Source organism: Paramisgurnus dabryanus, chromosome 19 (genome assembly GCF_030506205.2).
Source record: "Paramisgurnus dabryanus chromosome 19, PD_genome_1.1, whole genome shotgun sequence".
Lineage (NCBI taxonomy): Eukaryota > Metazoa > Chordata > Actinopteri > Cypriniformes > Cobitidae > Paramisgurnus > Paramisgurnus dabryanus.
The window spans coordinates 21,429,752-21,447,789 of record NC_133355.1 but is presented as its reverse complement, the minus strand read 5'-3'; the positions used below and the strand labels follow the sequence as shown (position 1 = coordinate 21,447,789).

Sequence of the window (18,038 nt, the reverse complement as noted above, 5' to 3'; positions counted from 1 at the left end):
TGGTATGCTTCCCTTCCATGACCATAATTCGCTCAACCCAGTTAAACACACCGACGGCCGTCTCGTTTTACATTGCTTTGTGCGGCACTATGATCCCAGCTGTGTGTACAGGCTCCAGAGAGCAGGTTGAAGCTGGGATTCAGGGCCCGTGCTGCAGATCTTGGCGGGTTGGCAGCCTGCTGTCTTCCACGTGGAGGCCAGTTGGTTTGCTTGGATGGTGCCTGCCGGCTCGGGGAGGCTGCGGCCGGCTGGCCACCTGCTGCGGGCACCGCTTGGCTCCCTGATGCCCATCTGAGCGGATGGCATCACCTGGCACGGAGCAGAGATGCTGGCGGCCCCAGCTGCGTAGCGCGGCTGGCCTGGAAAAATCGGTGCCAACTCAGTACCCCGAGAGCTGAATACTGAGAAGCGACCGTGCCAGCTTTAACCGTTTCACTCTTCGGTGCATTCCATTGCATAATTACAAATATTTGCCACTGAGTTTTATCTACAGTTTCAAATAAGTACCACGGTATTACCATGTTTCTGGTCGTGTTAGTCTAATGCAATAACTCCAGGCTATGGGTCCCAATTGAAAGTATAATTTAAGATATAAGAAACAAATCAATAATTCACATATAGTTCAAATCTGCAACAGTGATTGGTGTTCAGTTGCATCTAACTTTGATGTTATTGTGAATCCAACGTTAAATTAACTATCGATTCAGAGTCGATGTAAACTAAATTAAATAGTTTCTTCCAGCAATTCAATTCAAATGTATTTCTGTAGTGCTTTTCAAAATTTTGCATTGTTGCAAAACAGATTTACATGAAAGCTTATGAAAAAATAGGCTAATAACATATATGAAATACATGGTATTATTTTAAAATACATGTGCCAATGTAATATTGTACATAGCAATACCAACAGCAAAACATTTTCTGTAGGTTTGCATTCGTACTGTTGTATTTATAGCACATAGCATCAAACAAGCATGTGCATACATTTTTCATGAGCTATATTAGCAATACTAATTGCAAAAGATATTGTTCGTCCAATACGTAATCATCATAATGCATAAATATAATAATTCAGTATAGTAGTATATATCAGAGTAATATCTTATTACCATATTGCACCATCACTGTACCATGGTACTTTCACAGTGCATTTTTAACCAATATTTTTTCCAAACTAAATATACGTTATATGTGCATGCACGTGGCCGCAGAACTGTGTAATTCGCTGTACGTGAACTGTGTTTATGAGTCCCTTTTACAAGTTTGTTTTACAAGAGTTGACAGACTGTATATGAGTGAAACTCTCGTTTTAATGCCTCACACACTCTCCATTCCTCTTCTACAAAGACACCGCAGCCCGCCGGCAGAGGGTGAGGTGCTACGGCACACCTGGATCTCACCGAGATAACTACACGGCCACTTAACACGAAGGGAAAATCCCTCTATAGCTGTTTCTGTTGGACAGTGATGTAGCCGCAGCGCACAGTACCTGACCGGCACTGATCGAGGGCCAAAGTTACGAATACTGGTTGGATGAGAAAATACCAGTGAATCTCCTGAAACCAGAAGACCGTGAGAATTCATAGAGGAACATATGAAATGTGTGTGTATGTGTAAGAGACAATGGCCTGTTGCCAGATGAATGGAAACTGTTTCCTGGCATGCCGCAGCTGCTGCTGAGAGCCGTACGAAGCTATTGGGAATATTCCAGCATTTTCTATCGAAATGAGGGAGACCAAAGCGTAGGCCGTTGAATTATTAGCTTCCTCGAGACAACAAGGTCCCCTTTTTTCTCTCATACACGGTCGTCTGACAAATCCATTCGCACACAGCCTCAGGACTTCCTTCATGTCTTTTTCTCATATAAGAAAGCGAAGACACGTTTGTTTTTGTGCTGGGAAGATATTTTGACAAATGCTCGTCTTATTTTAGGGTTTGTTTGTTTGTTAAGGATCAGTCACACTGGCTGGGTTTCCATCACCCTGGTTTTATGCGCATTTTGGAATAAAACACGAGTGATGGAAACACCAAATTTTGAATAAAAATCCTTTAATTTGCAAAAATAAAGTTTGAGGTGGCTTTTGATTGGTGCGAAAAAGAGTAAATGTGAATAAGGGTGTCACTAAAATCCAAATCGATCGAAATTCGAAAATCGAAAGTCACAACCTCAAACATCGAATTTAAAAATGGGATCGTCGATTATGCCACGCCCCCAAGTCATGTCCGGACGGCTTGCCATGCGGGGAAAAAACCTCTCAGATGATTTATTTCAAATGCCAGGAGGAGTCCAAGACGCGCGCATTAAGTCCATATGCGTGCAAGAAGGAATCCTCTCTCTACAAGCTATCTCACGTAAAGTGAAGCCCACAAACCCCCATGCGAGGAAAAGCACGCAATGTGGATGTTAATGTGAAACTATAATAACAATAATAATAAATAATAATGCCATAGCATTTTTTTTTTTTGTAAAAAAAAAAGTAAAAACCGAGAATCGAATTGTGACATTAGAATAAAAAAATGTAATCGAATCGAGTATTTGGAGAATCGTGACACCCCTAAATGGGAATAATGGAAGATGGAAACGCATTTGCTAAATATAAATTCTGGCATAGCGAACATTAAACCTACGTGACTGATCATCTAGCTGTACCAGCTGACTTAGTCTTTACCATATATGGGGCTCGATGTCGTCGTAATGCCTTTGCTGCTAGTGCCTGCATCAAAAAGTCGAAAAAGTATTTTCGACTAAGTATTTGTTAAAGAGTTCAATTTTGCTACTAGTCAAACCATTAAACAAACAGAAACCGTAAGAAAAATTTTGAACAGAAGCGTAATCGCGTCACCACATGTGCGTCCGATAAAACTGTCTATATACACCAGATGTGGTCTTGGCTACGGCAGTTCATTGTATTGAATGCTTCAAATAGAGCCGCCATCTTGAAACAGGGGAGCCCCTCCTCTTTAACTCTTTCGCCGCCAGTATTTTTCATGATTTTCACAAAAGTTTAATGCCTTCCAGAAAATGCTCCTTTTTATATATATAAACATACAATATATGAAATAAAAGAACAGACCCTCTGCTTTCAAACAAAAAATCAGTTTCATCCTATCTTCGTAGGTGCGTTCCATTCGACCGTAAGTGGACTGCGAAGTGGACTTCACAGGGTATTCCGCCATCTTAAGTGAGATTCCAATCCGAAGGGAGCGAACATGTTCAGTTCGAAGGGCACTGCGCACGGCATAGGGAATCAGGGAACATCGATACATCACTTCACAGGAAATGGAGAGCGATAATCACCCAACTGTCATTGCGCGCATCACGTGATCACCCGTCGGAACGGTCAGACCGCTATGCAATTATATGACAAGCGTTTAAAAACACATATATACACATAGTTAACCAAAGTTTAAAGTTTACTTTCATATTTGCATGACAGTTACAGCAGGGCTTCAATTCTGTTAATAGTCAAGTAATAGCAGCAATAGTCAATTAAAGTGTATAATAAACATACGTTTTTCATTACGTAGTACTCAATGTTTTTTTTATTGTATAGTGTACATATTTGAAATGTAATAGTAAATAAAAATTAAAATATGAATGTAGTCCTATATATATTTATGTTATATCAATCTGCGCGACCCCGTCGTTGACTTTCTTTGATGACGTTTGCAGGCCGTTCCAAATGAGCGGTTATTGTCCGTGAAGTCCACTTCAACTGATATACCGTGCTCAGGGAGTAGGGAGCAGTGAACACTCCGCAGGGACCCTGTCGAATGGAACGCACCTCATGTGTTCTGTTTTATCACCTCTCAAATATGTGTAGGTTTCATCAAAAACACCAAATTTCGAGCAAAAAGCTGAGATAATTCCATTTTTGTTAAGGACTTTTGATAGACATCAAATGCAGAGCGATATTTAAAACATACACGGACATACAGCTGTTTGCACTAGGGCAATACTTCCGGGTTTTATAAGTTACGGAAGTGGATAATAGCGGTATTGCAGATTGACGAGATAACTCGTCAATGGCGGGGAAAGAGTTAAGGCATCAGGGTCAATGTTGGCAAAGGTGTAACGGAAATAAAATCACCATAAATTGTTATTTTTTTCGCTCCAACGGTCAGACATGTATTTAGCATTTAGTCCAAAGAAAATTTAATGTTTTGATATTAAGAAAATCTTTTTTTTTAAATATATAATGCATAGTGCTAGTAGGCCTAACATCCATACGCAGCACAAAAGTCCGGCATCGTCCATGAATTCGAAGTACAGGTGGAGATAGCAGCGTTACCTAGTTACTTTCTATGACAAGACCCCTGTTCTTAGAAGGCGGTGGTTTTGATCTATGCACGTTTGGATGGAAACCCATGACAACATGAAATGGGCGAATCCAGTAATGCCAAAATATTTATGCAAATAATCAACAATGTGACGCAGCGACTTCAGCGTCTCCTGTAGAATAACTTAATGTACTGTAAGCGACTTTATACTGTATGATTTGACGTTGTCAGCATGCAGTGATTGAATATCAGCTTTTCTTGCTATTCCAAGTGATTTTGACTGACTACATTAATCATTTTTTATCTACTTTATGATATGATGCACATTATGCACTTTCTGTAATTTGATTACAATGTTGTTCCTCTCCCAATTTTGTTTTAACAAAATTCGAATGATAGTATATTTACATTTATTATCAGAATTTCTAAAGTGCATCCTACAGGACATTCAGCTTGTACCTACGAAATATGGCAAACATCCCTCGGATGTGATAACACTTAGGCTTTGGCACAAAGCGGTTGAATGAAGAAAGCGAGCCTGTGGTAATGCTCTATGTGAATCCAAAGTGCATGAAATGTAAAAGTTTTCCAATTAAGAAGGGCTTAAGCTGTTCGCGTCTGGCTGGAACAAGATAAATTCAGCGGGCAGTGATGCTAATGAGGACATGCACGCTGATGACTGTTGCCGTAGCTTGTACACAGATAGTCATGGACACTGCGGCGGCCTTTAATAGCCCTTTACAATTTATCTGGTAGAATTATTATTAGTCTCCTGTTTGCCGGGTGTCTTATCTCTGCCTGCTCTGGGTGGATTTGCGTGATGCTCTCTGTTAGGTGTGTGTGTGTATGAACATGGGTGGTGTTATTTTCTTTCTTTCACTGTATTTCTGCCTGGTTCTTTCTGTCGTTTCAGTCTTTATGCGCTTCTCTCTCTCTCTTTCTTTGAAGAACATGCTTTAAGACCAAATGAAAATACATGATGCTGTGGCTTAGTGATCAAACAGCAACAGCATCAACTGAGACCTTGAGCAAAATGATTTCTATTCATCACGTTTGTTTAGCGTATTAAGGAATTAGGTTTTGTTTAAAAGATGTAAGCTCTGATTTATCACAGATCCTGCCGGAATTATTCCAGTTTATTTAAGTTCCTGGGCAAATGTGAATAATGATTACAGTGCTGTCTGGAATACTCGATTCTGATTGGTCAAACATGTCATTCAGATATCTGATATTTCAGTCTGACTAATACTACTTTTAATCTCAACTAATAATACAAATTTAAATTTTTAAATAAAGTTTTTTTACGTGTACTCGAACGTACCACACATGCGCATTGCGACATACATACTACATTCTCCTATAGGCGCATACACGACCTACACGTACAATGTATGTAGGGTTTTAAAAATTTGCCGTTACGTATAAACATTGACCATACTTTGGCCTTTATAGTTGTACAGCAAATTTCCATGTAATAAGCATGTAAAGTACATCTTGTCATTCGTTATTGCAAATTAAGCCCCCCCTTGATAACAGCGGACTGACGGTGTCCATTACATATCGGTTTAGCGTAAACATCATTTTTGGCAATTTTTCCTAATTATAATTGGTGATTAGAAAAAGGATGACTCGTGAATGTTACACTGATGAAAAAAGTCTCTAAACTATGTAAGTTTTGATTAGAAAGTTTGATAAGTAGTTATCAAGATAAGGCACAATTGCTTTGTTAAATACGCGAGTGCTCTTAATGAAACAGAGGTTGATGAGGATTGTAATTTAGCACAAAGGGTAATAAATGACTGTTTTAAATCTAGTTCATGCTTGAATACCCCTCCTTCAGCCATCATCAGTTTAGCTTGGCCATTAAGCTCCCAACAACTCTTAATTAGAACAAAGACATTTCTGAGAGATGAGCTTTTCTCCGAGTCTGCTGTTTCTGCCAAACCCTATTTGTGTCACAGCGAGAGTGAATATAAAGATCCCAAAGTATACTTAATGCCGAATATTCATGATGGTGTGCATTACATGTCTGTGTTGGAATGTAATCGTTGCTGTTTGAAGTTAGAAGGAGAGTTATTCTCAACTTGGTACATTATTAAATGTAAGAATTTAATATTTCACCGGAAAAGGACAATTGTCTTGTCATTTACACACCCTCATGTCATCCCAGATGAACAGTACTGTGCAAAAGTCTTAGGCCACCATTAGATTTGTTGTTTTTGCAATTGTATAGTGATCAATTATTTCTCAGTCTCTTTATTAGAACACAACCAGAAAATACATGAAATGTGTATGTAGTATTTAAAATAGTATAAAAGTATAAGAAGTGTCAAGTATTTAGGGTAATTTCTAATTTCTAAATATAATCCCAAGATGTGTTTCGTGCCAAGAGATGTCACACTATTTTCTGTTTGTATCTTAATTAAAAGAGTGAAAAATAAATATGGATGGACATTAAAACTTTGCTAATACAACAAAGCTGGTGGCCTAAGGCTTTTGCACAACACTGTATAAAACTTATTTTTATTTATTTTATATGTAAAATAATATCCTGGCTCTTTGTAGCTTTGTAATCCACTGAATGGTGCTCAATATTTTTATGGTCCATAAAGCACAAACATCATCATCAAAGTAATCAAAATGACTCCAGTGAGTTAATAAATGTCTTCTGAAGCGAAATGAAATGTGTTAGAGAAAACAATTCATATTTTAAAGGACAACACCACCGTTCTTCAATATTTTTCTATGTTCTTACCTCAACTTAGACGAATGAATACATACCTATATTTATTCAACGTGTGCACTTAATCTTTGTACAGCGCGTTGTGAATGTGTTAGCATTTAGCCCATCCCCATTCATTCCTTAGGATCCAAACAGAGATGAATTTAGAATAATTTAATTAATGACTTACCCTTATGTCGTTTTAAACTCGGAAGACCTCCATTCATCTTCGGAACACAGTTTAAGATGTTTTTACGTTATAGTCCAAGAGCTTTCTGTCCCTCCATTGAAAAATCTATGTACAGTTTCCATGTCCAGAAAGGTAATAAAAACATCATCAAAGTAGTCCATGTGACATCATTGGGTCAGTTAGAATGCGTTGAAGCATCGGAAATACATATTGGTCCAAAAATAGCAAGAATTACGACTTTATTCAGCATGGTCTTCTATTTCGGTTCTGTTGTGAACTTCGTGAAATCACGTTAATGTAGTGACGCGGCTGACATGTTCCTCACACAAGTTTGCTAAGTGTTTTTTTTTTCAAACTTACAGTGTGCATCTCCCCCAACTCTTTTGTTGTAAACGAAGCTTAGGCGCACAAAACAAAAGAAAAAAATAAGAAGCCGCGTCATACATCAGCTTGCTCGACTTTATGCGGCGTCGCAGTTGGATGATGTTAAAAGTACCGCGAGTGCCCGGAGTAGTTTAATTTCACACAAAAAAGTCACACGGAGATCGTTGAATTCTTATATAATTGGCTACATTTTTTGTCTATCAATATTTTCCGTGAAGTCATTGGCTGATGGAGGAACAAGCAGGCGATTGGTTACATCTCTAAAGGACGTCACGTTTTCGACGGGGCTGTTTGGATTATCTATTATACTACCTCCCTATTTTAAATACAAACTTTGAAGGCGGATTCATGTGTTTAACGGAACGTAAATTAATGGAGTGTAATCTCATAAACCGTAATGGTGAATTGTGGAGTTACACCATTAAATAGTTTTTCACCATTTCTGTGTTCAGGATTTTCTGGGCGGGGCTAAAACGGCGGCTCGATGACCTGCCGAGCATGGCCCGCCCCTAAAAAAATCGCGAGCATCCATTCAGGTTGCAGCAGTATTTTAAAGTTAAAAGAGATGGCAGTATTTTCGACAAGTGGGTGTGGTTTCAGCGCCGACAGCGGTCAGAAGATTTTAAAAGCTTATTTTCTATACTTGCCGTTTTTTGTAGTGGTTAATATCAAATTTATTAACCTGAGAACACATTTAATATCAGATTTTAGACATACTTTAACTATTCCTATAACATGGTCAGTCATGGTATGATATTTGTGTTGTGCCACTTGAATGTGCGTTAAAATCTAATCCTACTTATGTTTGAAGGCATCATCTTTTTTAAAAATGTTATTATCATTTGTCAACAAAAGATTGAGAATTTATTTTTCAGAATTTGTAAGCCAATCTTTTGTGTTTGATTGCAGGACATCATCTTGGTCATAGTGGCTGTTCTGGTCTTCCTGTTGGGTATCTATGCATTCTTCTACCTCAACCTAAGTACTGAGCTGAATCTCGACATGGATTGAACTGTTATCTTCGCCTCAGAGGATTCTGGGAGGACTCATGGCTCACAGCATGCCAGCAGATTGATAGTATTACACATATCATCTTATTGCCTATTCCTCTTTGTCTATTATACCTGCAGAAGATGAAAAAAATGAGTCTTCAATTCCATAAAAGCTTGAAGTTCAAAAACACACGTTTTTTGTGTGTGTTTATCCCTAAAACTTCTTAGATTATTATAAAGCTCCACATGCCCCGTAGCTTTGAAGAACTTTTTTCTTCATCCTTTAACATAAATCCATCTAATCGATGAGATGGAAGTGTTTGAATCAAACTGTTTGGATTTACCTATTCAATATTTATAACACTATGCCTAATTTTCCCTGTAAATCTCCCCTGGAATCATCTGTAAATATTTCAGTGTTTTCCCTCTCAGACAGTCAGACAGACGGTAAGGTATGTAACCTCCTATAGCACAAATGTTGGCTGTAAACATCTCTGGAGATGCTAGAGATTAGAGGAAAAGTATTTCAGATCTGGTTTGTGTATGCAAATCTTTTTTTGTTACTGCACAACTCATTAGCATATCTAGCATCATAAACTTTGCATATTGAAAGCCTTCATGTGCTCTCTATTTGTCTATGTCCCTGCAACATCAGGACATACAATACAGTAAGAGGACATAAAGTATTATCAATTCATGTGAGATGATGTTACTTTTAGCTAGTGATTATATCTTTTGAAGTATTTCAGGAAGAAAGCATAGCCCAGCCTTTGGTCTGACAGCTGTTTATTTTTTTACACACTGCTGCACCTCTGTTTTTACGTGTATGTATGTTTATGGAAAACATTAAGAGCTGGGTGGAAACTAAATCTGATGATATTCAAGTTAATTTACATTCCCTTTGTAGTGCATTGGATCGCGTACAAACACATAGCGACGACTTATTTCATTCCAGATTGTGAGAGTTGTTTTTATCTTTCCCTGCATGAGGTACATGTCTCTAACTCAGGACAACTGTTTTGCCGCTCAGTCCTTATTTTCCTGGGACATCTCACTGTTATCATTAATTCAGGATTGATAGGCTATTGAACAACATTTTTGTGGTCTGTCTTTGATTTAAACTCGCACGCTTTCCAAGTTTTTTCACAGCGGGACTGAATTAAACCAAAATAGAGTTTCATGTTCCTCATTTGACTGTTATGCTTGTTTCTCTTCTTTTGTTGCTTTCATACTTGAGATAAAATAATAAACATTGATAAAACATGTTAATACTGATGCTTATTGTGTTAATAAAAAAAAAGTAGAACAGTGTTGAACTTGTACATCAGATCTAGTGCATATGGTGTTCAACATGGGATGTTCACTCAAAAACTAAACTTACCTCATGATTTACTTAAGCCATCCGAGAGATGTATATGATTGTCTTTTTTTGGAGTTTAAGAAAATGTCCTTGCTCTTCCTAGCTTTATAATGGTAGTGAATGGTGCTACTATAATAAACTATAAATAATAAACTATAATAACTAGCTTCCGGTAACTGTCAAGCAAATTCTGATACGATCAAGTGTACAATGCAAGACTAAAGCTCATCGCATTAAAAAGTGATTAACTTCTTGTTTTGATGTCACTTGGTACACAACTAAATGCATACTAATGTAAAAAAGATCCTTCTCTTTCCCAATCCCAAAATGAGTTCCCATACGATCCTATGCATTTTAAAAAGCACCTATTTTGTGTATTTTGTATAATACAATGTGTTTGCGTGGTTTATGGTTAAAAACACATTATTTTCCACATACCGTACATTTTTGTAGCTCCAGACTTCACTCTCTTCCTGAAATGCACGGATTTGAAAAGCTCTGTGTCCCTGATTGGCCAGCTAATCTGTACGTTGTGATTAATCTGAATACTCTGACGTCAGCTGGAAATTTGACACTCCTTACCATGTTTGAAAGATTCGGTCACAATGCAATGCTAACTGGTGTTAACGTACAGGCTGTAGATCCGAAGGGGGAGGAATTATGATAATGTTGGTCTTGTCTACATCACCAATCCCAGGAAGTAAACAGCTGCCTACAATCCGTGTGTTTGTTGTAGTCCAAGAAAAGAGATTTACGTTGGAGATGATAACTCGCGTCATTGTTACTTCGGGGTTTGTTCCTTTTGCATATCGTTGAAATGTACTAATGCACACTTACACACCAAAAGCTACTGCTTCCTATTGCCACGCCCTCCTTTTTACCCTCTCACAATTTGATTGGCTGCTTATGCGGCTTTCTCACCAGTCTAGATGCATTTGAGACTTTTTGTTACTATAGGAAAAAATGACAAGCTTCCATCTTGGCTAAACTTGTTAAGCAAGACCCCTCGTACCTCAGCCAACGAGCGATTGTGCCTTGTTAACCTCCCGTGCCCGTTCGTCGTCTACATGTGTGGTCGTGTACGGGCAATGTTTTTGTAAGTTAGTAGGTGAGGCTCAGCTGTTGCCCTGGCTGCAGAAGACCTCCCAAGAGTCTGCACGCTCTTTTGTTAGCGATGTGAGCAGCCCTACGCCTCGGTCATTAAGTCAATGGCAGTTAAACCGTAGGAGCCCGGCCTAACCGTGCCCAGTGCCACCAATGTCAATTATATCCAGTTTGACGCTGTTAGTTCATGAACCCCGTGCTACAGCTGGGAGCTGTTCACATTCACAGCCCACTACACTCATTAGCAGCAACAGGTGGCCAGTAGTGGGCAAACAGTAGACAGCGAATGGAGTTGGGGAAAATGGCACCTCGGTGGTAATTATCTCTATAGCTACCGCGACTGCTGCATGCATTAATGAAGGTGCTTCAGTCATCTCAGACTCATCTGAGCACTGGATATCAAAGATGCATCGTGCATATTGAAGCAGTATCGGTTTGATGAGTATATTGCTGGCGCACCACCTGCCATGATCCGGAAGGCCTCATACAAGCTACGATGCTCTTTTCTATATAACAGAGTTTAAGGTATTCACTGAAAATATGCAGTTCCTATCTTTCTTCCACACATTATTAAATCAGTGATTATTTATTATACTGTATGATCGGGTATAAAATATGTGAAAACCAAAGGTGTCGTTTGAATCCAAAATAACTTACCATGCATTTAGAGTCTCCATAGACGAAAACGAAAGTCAATCAATGACTTTGAAGTTATAAGCACCAGTGGTGGACGGTGACCTCTTTTTTCGAGGGCACTCGATGCGAAGTTCGTCACAACATGTATGTAGCCCGTCATGTGTGTGGTTCGTAATTTCAAAATATGTGTTCTGGTCATCGAGTGATCCTATGTGCATCACGTGTCTCGTCAAAATAAGTGCCTGCTGCAGATGCGTCTAAAGGGTTTATGATAAAAGAGACGCTCGCCTTTGCCATATACTCCCATAATCTAATGCGTAATCAGAGTTTAGTGTTAAGGGAGTGTCTTGCGTGTATTTTGTGAACGTGAGCGTCTCTTTTATCATAAACCATTTTTGACGCGTGTGCAGCAGGCACTTATTTTGACAAAACACGTGATGCACATGGTTCACATGACGCAACAAACACATATTTTGAAAACGCAAGCAACACACATGACACTCCGAACACTTATTTTAAATTTGTGTCCTTCGGAAGAGCAGTCAGAACAGAACAGTTTAGCAATTTTTTAGTGCCTTCCACATTATCGAAGTTTATTAAATCATTTAATGAGTAGTGCCTTTAAAGTCGAACTTTCTGACCTTAGCCCCTTAATGTTGCCTTTGTTGTCGTTATTCCTGTGAAAGGACTTGTGGTGGAATGGTTCATTGATATATGGTACGTTTTCTGCAATCTTCCTATTGATTCCTGACGCCTTGCCCGTTATAAGATCGTAAGAGCTCTTTACATGGCGTGCTGTAATTAATGTGCTCTACTAAAGGTCCTACAACCTTGGCTGCCTCTTCGTCCCAGAGATCCTGGCTAATTGTAAATGATCAATTGAATTTATTTCCACGCATTTACATGGGAATTAATCAGGTGCTACCGAGGAGGCGTTTAGCGTGACCTTAGCAGCTCTGCCAGGAGTTTGTGCTCGGTGGCGCCGTTGCTTCGGGTGACAAATGGACTGGTTGTGGTGGCCTGAGATTGTCTCATTAGTCATGTGAAGAATGTCAACTAGAGTAATTACTCAGACCCGACTCCACCTTCCCACACACATACACATGTATCCCTCAGACACAAACCTCTGTTAGTTTTGTGATGAATCATAATCATGGGCCAGCAGTGCTCTGGCATATTTTGATTTAACTGCATTTCTTTTATCCTTCCATTTTCTCAAGCAAGTTTCAGAAGTGGAGTTTATGAAATGAACTGTTTAAGTTTGTGTTATGCTGCACTTACTGATGATTTATGTGAGTGTCTGCACTGCTTGACTGTGGACTATGGATGTTTCTTATTTTTAAAACCTTTGGGTTACGCTGCAGACTGATCTGTTTAACTTTATAGGCAAATGTTTTGTGTTATGTTCTGAATTGCTTGCGAACATCATTTTTTGTTAGTTTAATTTCTTTTCAGTGCTTTTCTTAGTGGATTTCCATGTTAAAGAGAGAGTTTACCCTAAAATGATTATTTTATGATAAATGACTTACCCCTGTGTTGTTCTCAACCACTAAGTGCTCTGAGCCACTAAGTCTTCAGAACACATTTTTAGATTTTTTTGGATGAAAACCGGGAGGCTTTTGTCTGTCCCATTGACTTCAGTTTGTTTTACAATTCTTTTCCCCAAAAAGAAAGAAAGACATTGCCAAAAATGTCCATGTTCCATCATTCGTTCAATAATAATATTATTAAATGAAGAGAACACTTTTGTGCTCAAAGAAAACAAAACACATGATTTTATTCAACAGTTTCTTCTCTTCTCTGATGTTTTTTTTTGCCCCTTAGTGCCAGTAGGGCATCGTTTAAATGCCACGGCCTACCTGAGCATTGTTTCTGACCATGTCCATCCCTTTATGACCACCATGTACCCATCCTCTGATGGCTACTTCCAGCAGGATAATGCACCATGTCACAAAGCTCGAATCATTTCAAATTGGTTTCTTGAACATGACAATGAGTTCACTGTACTAAAATGGCCCCCACAGTCACCAGATCTCAACCCAATAGAGCATCTTTGGGATGTGGTGGAATGGGAGCTTCGTGCCCTGGATGTGCATCCCACAAATCTCCATCAACTGCAAGATGCTATCCTATCAATATGGGTCAACATTTCTAAAGAATGCTTTCAGCACCTTGTTAAATCAATGCCATGAAGAAATAAGGCAGTTCTGAAGGTGAAAGGTTGTCAAACAATATGGGTCAACATTTCTAAAGAATGCTTTCAGCACCTTGTTAAATCAATGCCATGAAGAAATAAGGCAGTTCTGAAGGTGAAAGGTTGTCAAACACAATATAAGTGTGGTGTTCCTAATAATCCTTTAGGTGAGTGTAAAATCAAGTTGAAATTAATTAATATTTTTTTTAAGTTAGAGTAATATAAAAATATATGTTGATATTAAATATAAACATATGTTTATAAAATATATATATAATATAAAAAATGTATATACATATGTAAATATTTTTCAAATATATTAATGCATCTGGGTATATATATATATATATATATATATATATATATATATATATATATATATATATATATATATATTTATTTATTTATTTATTTACACAATATGATGTAAACAAAAACTAACTTAAGTTAAGAAAACAGTTAGTTGCGATTAGTTGTTACGCAGCCCTGATCAAAATCTTAAGGCAACCAGGTAATAAATGTGAAATCAACAAATATTTTTTTACAGTGATTTCAAGAGTGTTCTTGTTTATTCAATATTAAAGGGATAGTTCACCCCCCCCCCCAAAAAAAACCCATTCTGTCATTATTTATGTTATATGTTATGTCAATGTTATATTATCACAGAATGTTTTTTACATTATGTAGAATGATTTTATGTAGTAAATCACAAAAATGACTTACAAATGTAGAAATAGGACATTAAATCTCAAATATTATGAAGGACATCTGATATTTTTAAATAACCACACCATTTTAAAAAGTACCATAAACGAATCATGTATAACCTGTGCGCTATGGCAGAAAGCAATATTTTTGATTCAATAATGACTTGGTCTTAATGAAATAAAGGTTTTGTATCTCTCTGGTTTGTAAGGTGCATTTATTTTCTCTAAGAACAGACCAAGTCATTATTTCCAAAAAGCTTGCAATATGATTCAGACTTAATGTACTGTATGGTACATAAAATACAGGTGCTAAAAAAGAGCCATAAACATAGTCTGTACAATTAGTGTGTTATGGCGGAAAGCATATTTTTTGCAAACTTAGTCTGTTTCTTACTGAAATAAATAGGCCTTCCAAACCAATGCCACCCAAAGCCTGTATTCTATGTTGGGCTTTAGGCATTTGGAGTCCTCTGCTTATGTTTCCTCCCTGCTCACAGAATTTCATGTGTTTTGAGTATTTGTGTGTGTGTTTGTGATCTGTATTCAGGACACTATCTGGTGTAACTGCATGCTCCACTGGAGCGCTCTCTCTCTCTCTCTCTCTCTCTCTCTCTCTCTCTCTCTCTCTCTCTCTCTCTCCCTCTGCAGACACCTGCAGCACTGACAGACAGGCGAGATCCATCGGAGGGTCACTCGCAGGAGAGCCTCATTTACTCTTCTCTTCCCTCTCCTCGCTTCATATTCCTATGTGACAGGTGAGCCTGGCAGGCCTTATAACACAGCTCATATGTGTGAGTAACAGTGTACCAAACAGTCATTAAGGGCGTACGAGCGAGCAGCACCAGAGCTCCTGATCCACATCGAATGTGGCTTCTAATCCCACACAGTGAACACCAACCTTCTCCATTTCGTCTGTTTATTCGCCGCAACATTCTTATCCCTTCTGTTTTCCCCTCCTTTCTTCTAGTTATTTCCATTTTCTTCTCCCACACGTGCGCTCTTCTCCCAGAAGAATTATTCGACGTAATGCGTACGAGCTGCCTGCAGCGTATTTGCATTTCAAAGAGTCAGCGCATCATATACACAATTAGTGATGATTATACTATCACGTTTGGAGATTGCGCTGTAGTCTGATGAACGCGGCTGTAAAACCTTCTGTATCCTTCACTCACAGAGCAAATGAAATCAAACAGTGCATGTTTCAAGAACATCTGCATACGTTCTGTGGCTCCTGCATATGATGTATCGTATACTATAAATGTGCAGTTGTTACTTTTAATGTATTTTTACCTGATTTTAACTTTAACTTTTGATTGCTATTTTGATTTATGCATGGATGGCTGGATCAGTTATTCGTGAAATTACATTTGATCTTGTCTAAGAACACTTTGAGTCTGCCAGTATTATGTTGGATTTCAACTCCCTGACAGTTTTGACTACCCTTGTTAAAACAGCTACACTCAACAAAAATATTTGTTCATCCAGCTCAATTAAATTAAGGAAAACTTTTCCACAAAATTAGTTTAGGCTTGTACAACAAGAATAGAATAAATTAATTTAAACAAATAATCTTTTGTTGCACCAACTTAATAAATTAAAATTTTTGTTCTTAAAAATATCTTGTTCAATAAACTTGGTTCAGTAAAGGAAAACTTTTCAACGCAATTAGTTCTGGTTTGTTCAACAAGGACAAAATATGTTAATTTAAAAAAAAAAGAATTGTTAAACCAACTATCAGTTTATATATCATACTAATTAGCATAATCATATGTTTTAGCATGCTAATAACCTAATAATAACCTAATAACAACTAATTTCTGTTGTATTGACTTGTTTCATTTAAGTAAAATGGATAAGGTGCAATATATTTTTGTGAATATTCTGTACTTTGTTCACCTGAACTGTATAAAATTATTTGCTGCCTTAAATGATTAAGTTTAAACAACTCAGATTTATCAGTCATTTCCGCTTACTATTATCGTGACAAGATATGAGTTGCTACTACTTGAGAACATGAGAAAACATTTTAAAGCAGCAAAAAAATGTAACAGTGTATTTTTTTCAGAATAAAACTGTATAAAAAAATTTGCACTTAAATTTTTAATTAGAATCAATTTGGATTAACAAGTCATTTCTACTTAGATTTTTTAAAATCTTGACTAGTGTGATAAGTTGCTGTAATTTAAAAAATAAAGTTGGATTAGTTTAAATTATTTAAAAAATCTATTTTATCAACATTCATAAAAAAATCACAGTTGAAATGACATAAATCCATAAATTTAAATGCATTTTTTCAGTGACTGATCAAACAGCCTCAGCAGGTTAAACGTCCCTTGAATATCAACAATTGCATACAAAATGTGCAGGATTGTGGGTCTTCTCAGTGTTAAAAAGTGTAGCATGCAGTTAAAACAACTCTTAAGTCAACTCAACCTTCTATTTTAAGTTCTGACTTGAAGCAACTTGTGGTAAGTTGACATAACTTATAAAAACAATTTGAAATTATTTAACTTAATTTGTTAAGGTAAAGTAACTTAAAAATATATTTTTATTTGACATAGTTTTTTTAGAGTGTATGACAGGTTGGAGAAGTCTTGTTTTAGAGCTGTTTATATTTAAATGACAGCAGTATCTCACAAGACATCAAAATTTTGTTTTGGATTTGCATTCTACGAATGTTTAGAGGGAATCAACTGCAGTATTTTCATATGAAACACAGCAGCCTGGATAGATACTACAGGGCAATAAGGTGGTGAAGCCACAACGTGCAATGAAACGGATGTGCATGCATTAGCAGGATCTGCGGTGCTGTGGATTAATACACCTCTGTGCTTTGTGAGATGTGTGGCAATGCCAGACTTAAAGGATTTATCTGGCTATAACATCGTCTGATTGAATCCCTAATCCCAGATGTGCTTTTAATATTAGACCAGAGAAACCGAGATAAAATGTGTAAGATAAAGGACACAGTGAAATTTGATTCATGCAAATGGCGGGTTTGTTTAAGGGGGCATGGACGTTCTGCATTCATCCATAACAGGGAAATGTTAGGTAAACAGAGACAAATAAATATTAAGCAGTTTCAAATACGTTTTTTGAAATATGTATTTGTGTTTTGGACGCCACATTGCAGGTGTTCCACAGGTGAGCTATGACACGACGCTTTGTCTATTTGCATGCTCTCTTCCTCTGTGCATGTGTGTGTGCGTGTGTATATGTGTGTGTACTAAATCATTGTGTTATTCATAGAAACACACCTGGGCTCTGTGCACCTGGTCCAGCTGGCCGTCAGAGCGTGGAGCGCTGCCAGTTCCTGTCCAGACCAGGAAGCACACAAACACGCACACACACACAGCATCCAGACTTGGATAAGCCAGCGAGTATCACAGAATTAAATCACACAGAAAGTATCCAAGAGCCACAGGTGCAAAGACTGTAAGGAGATAAAAACTTTAGGGAATGTATTGA

The 18,038-nt window shown here is 37.7% G+C and overlaps 1 protein-coding gene across 1 annotated transcript in view; it reads left to right on the top strand.

Annotated features, from left to right (window-relative positions):
* The window catches only part of triqk (triple QxxK/R motif containing), a 33,833-nt gene extending 23,941 nt beyond the window's left edge, over positions 1 to 9,892 (top strand). The window contains exon 4 of the mRNA XM_065292723.2: positions 8,487 to 9,892. Coding sequence (XP_065148795.1) covers positions 8,487 to 8,588 — 102 coding nt within the window. The 3' untranslated portion in view covers positions 8,589 to 9,892. The remainder of the gene's footprint in view (positions 1 to 8,486) is intronic.
* Positions 9,893 to 18,038: the final 8,146 nt, after the last annotated feature.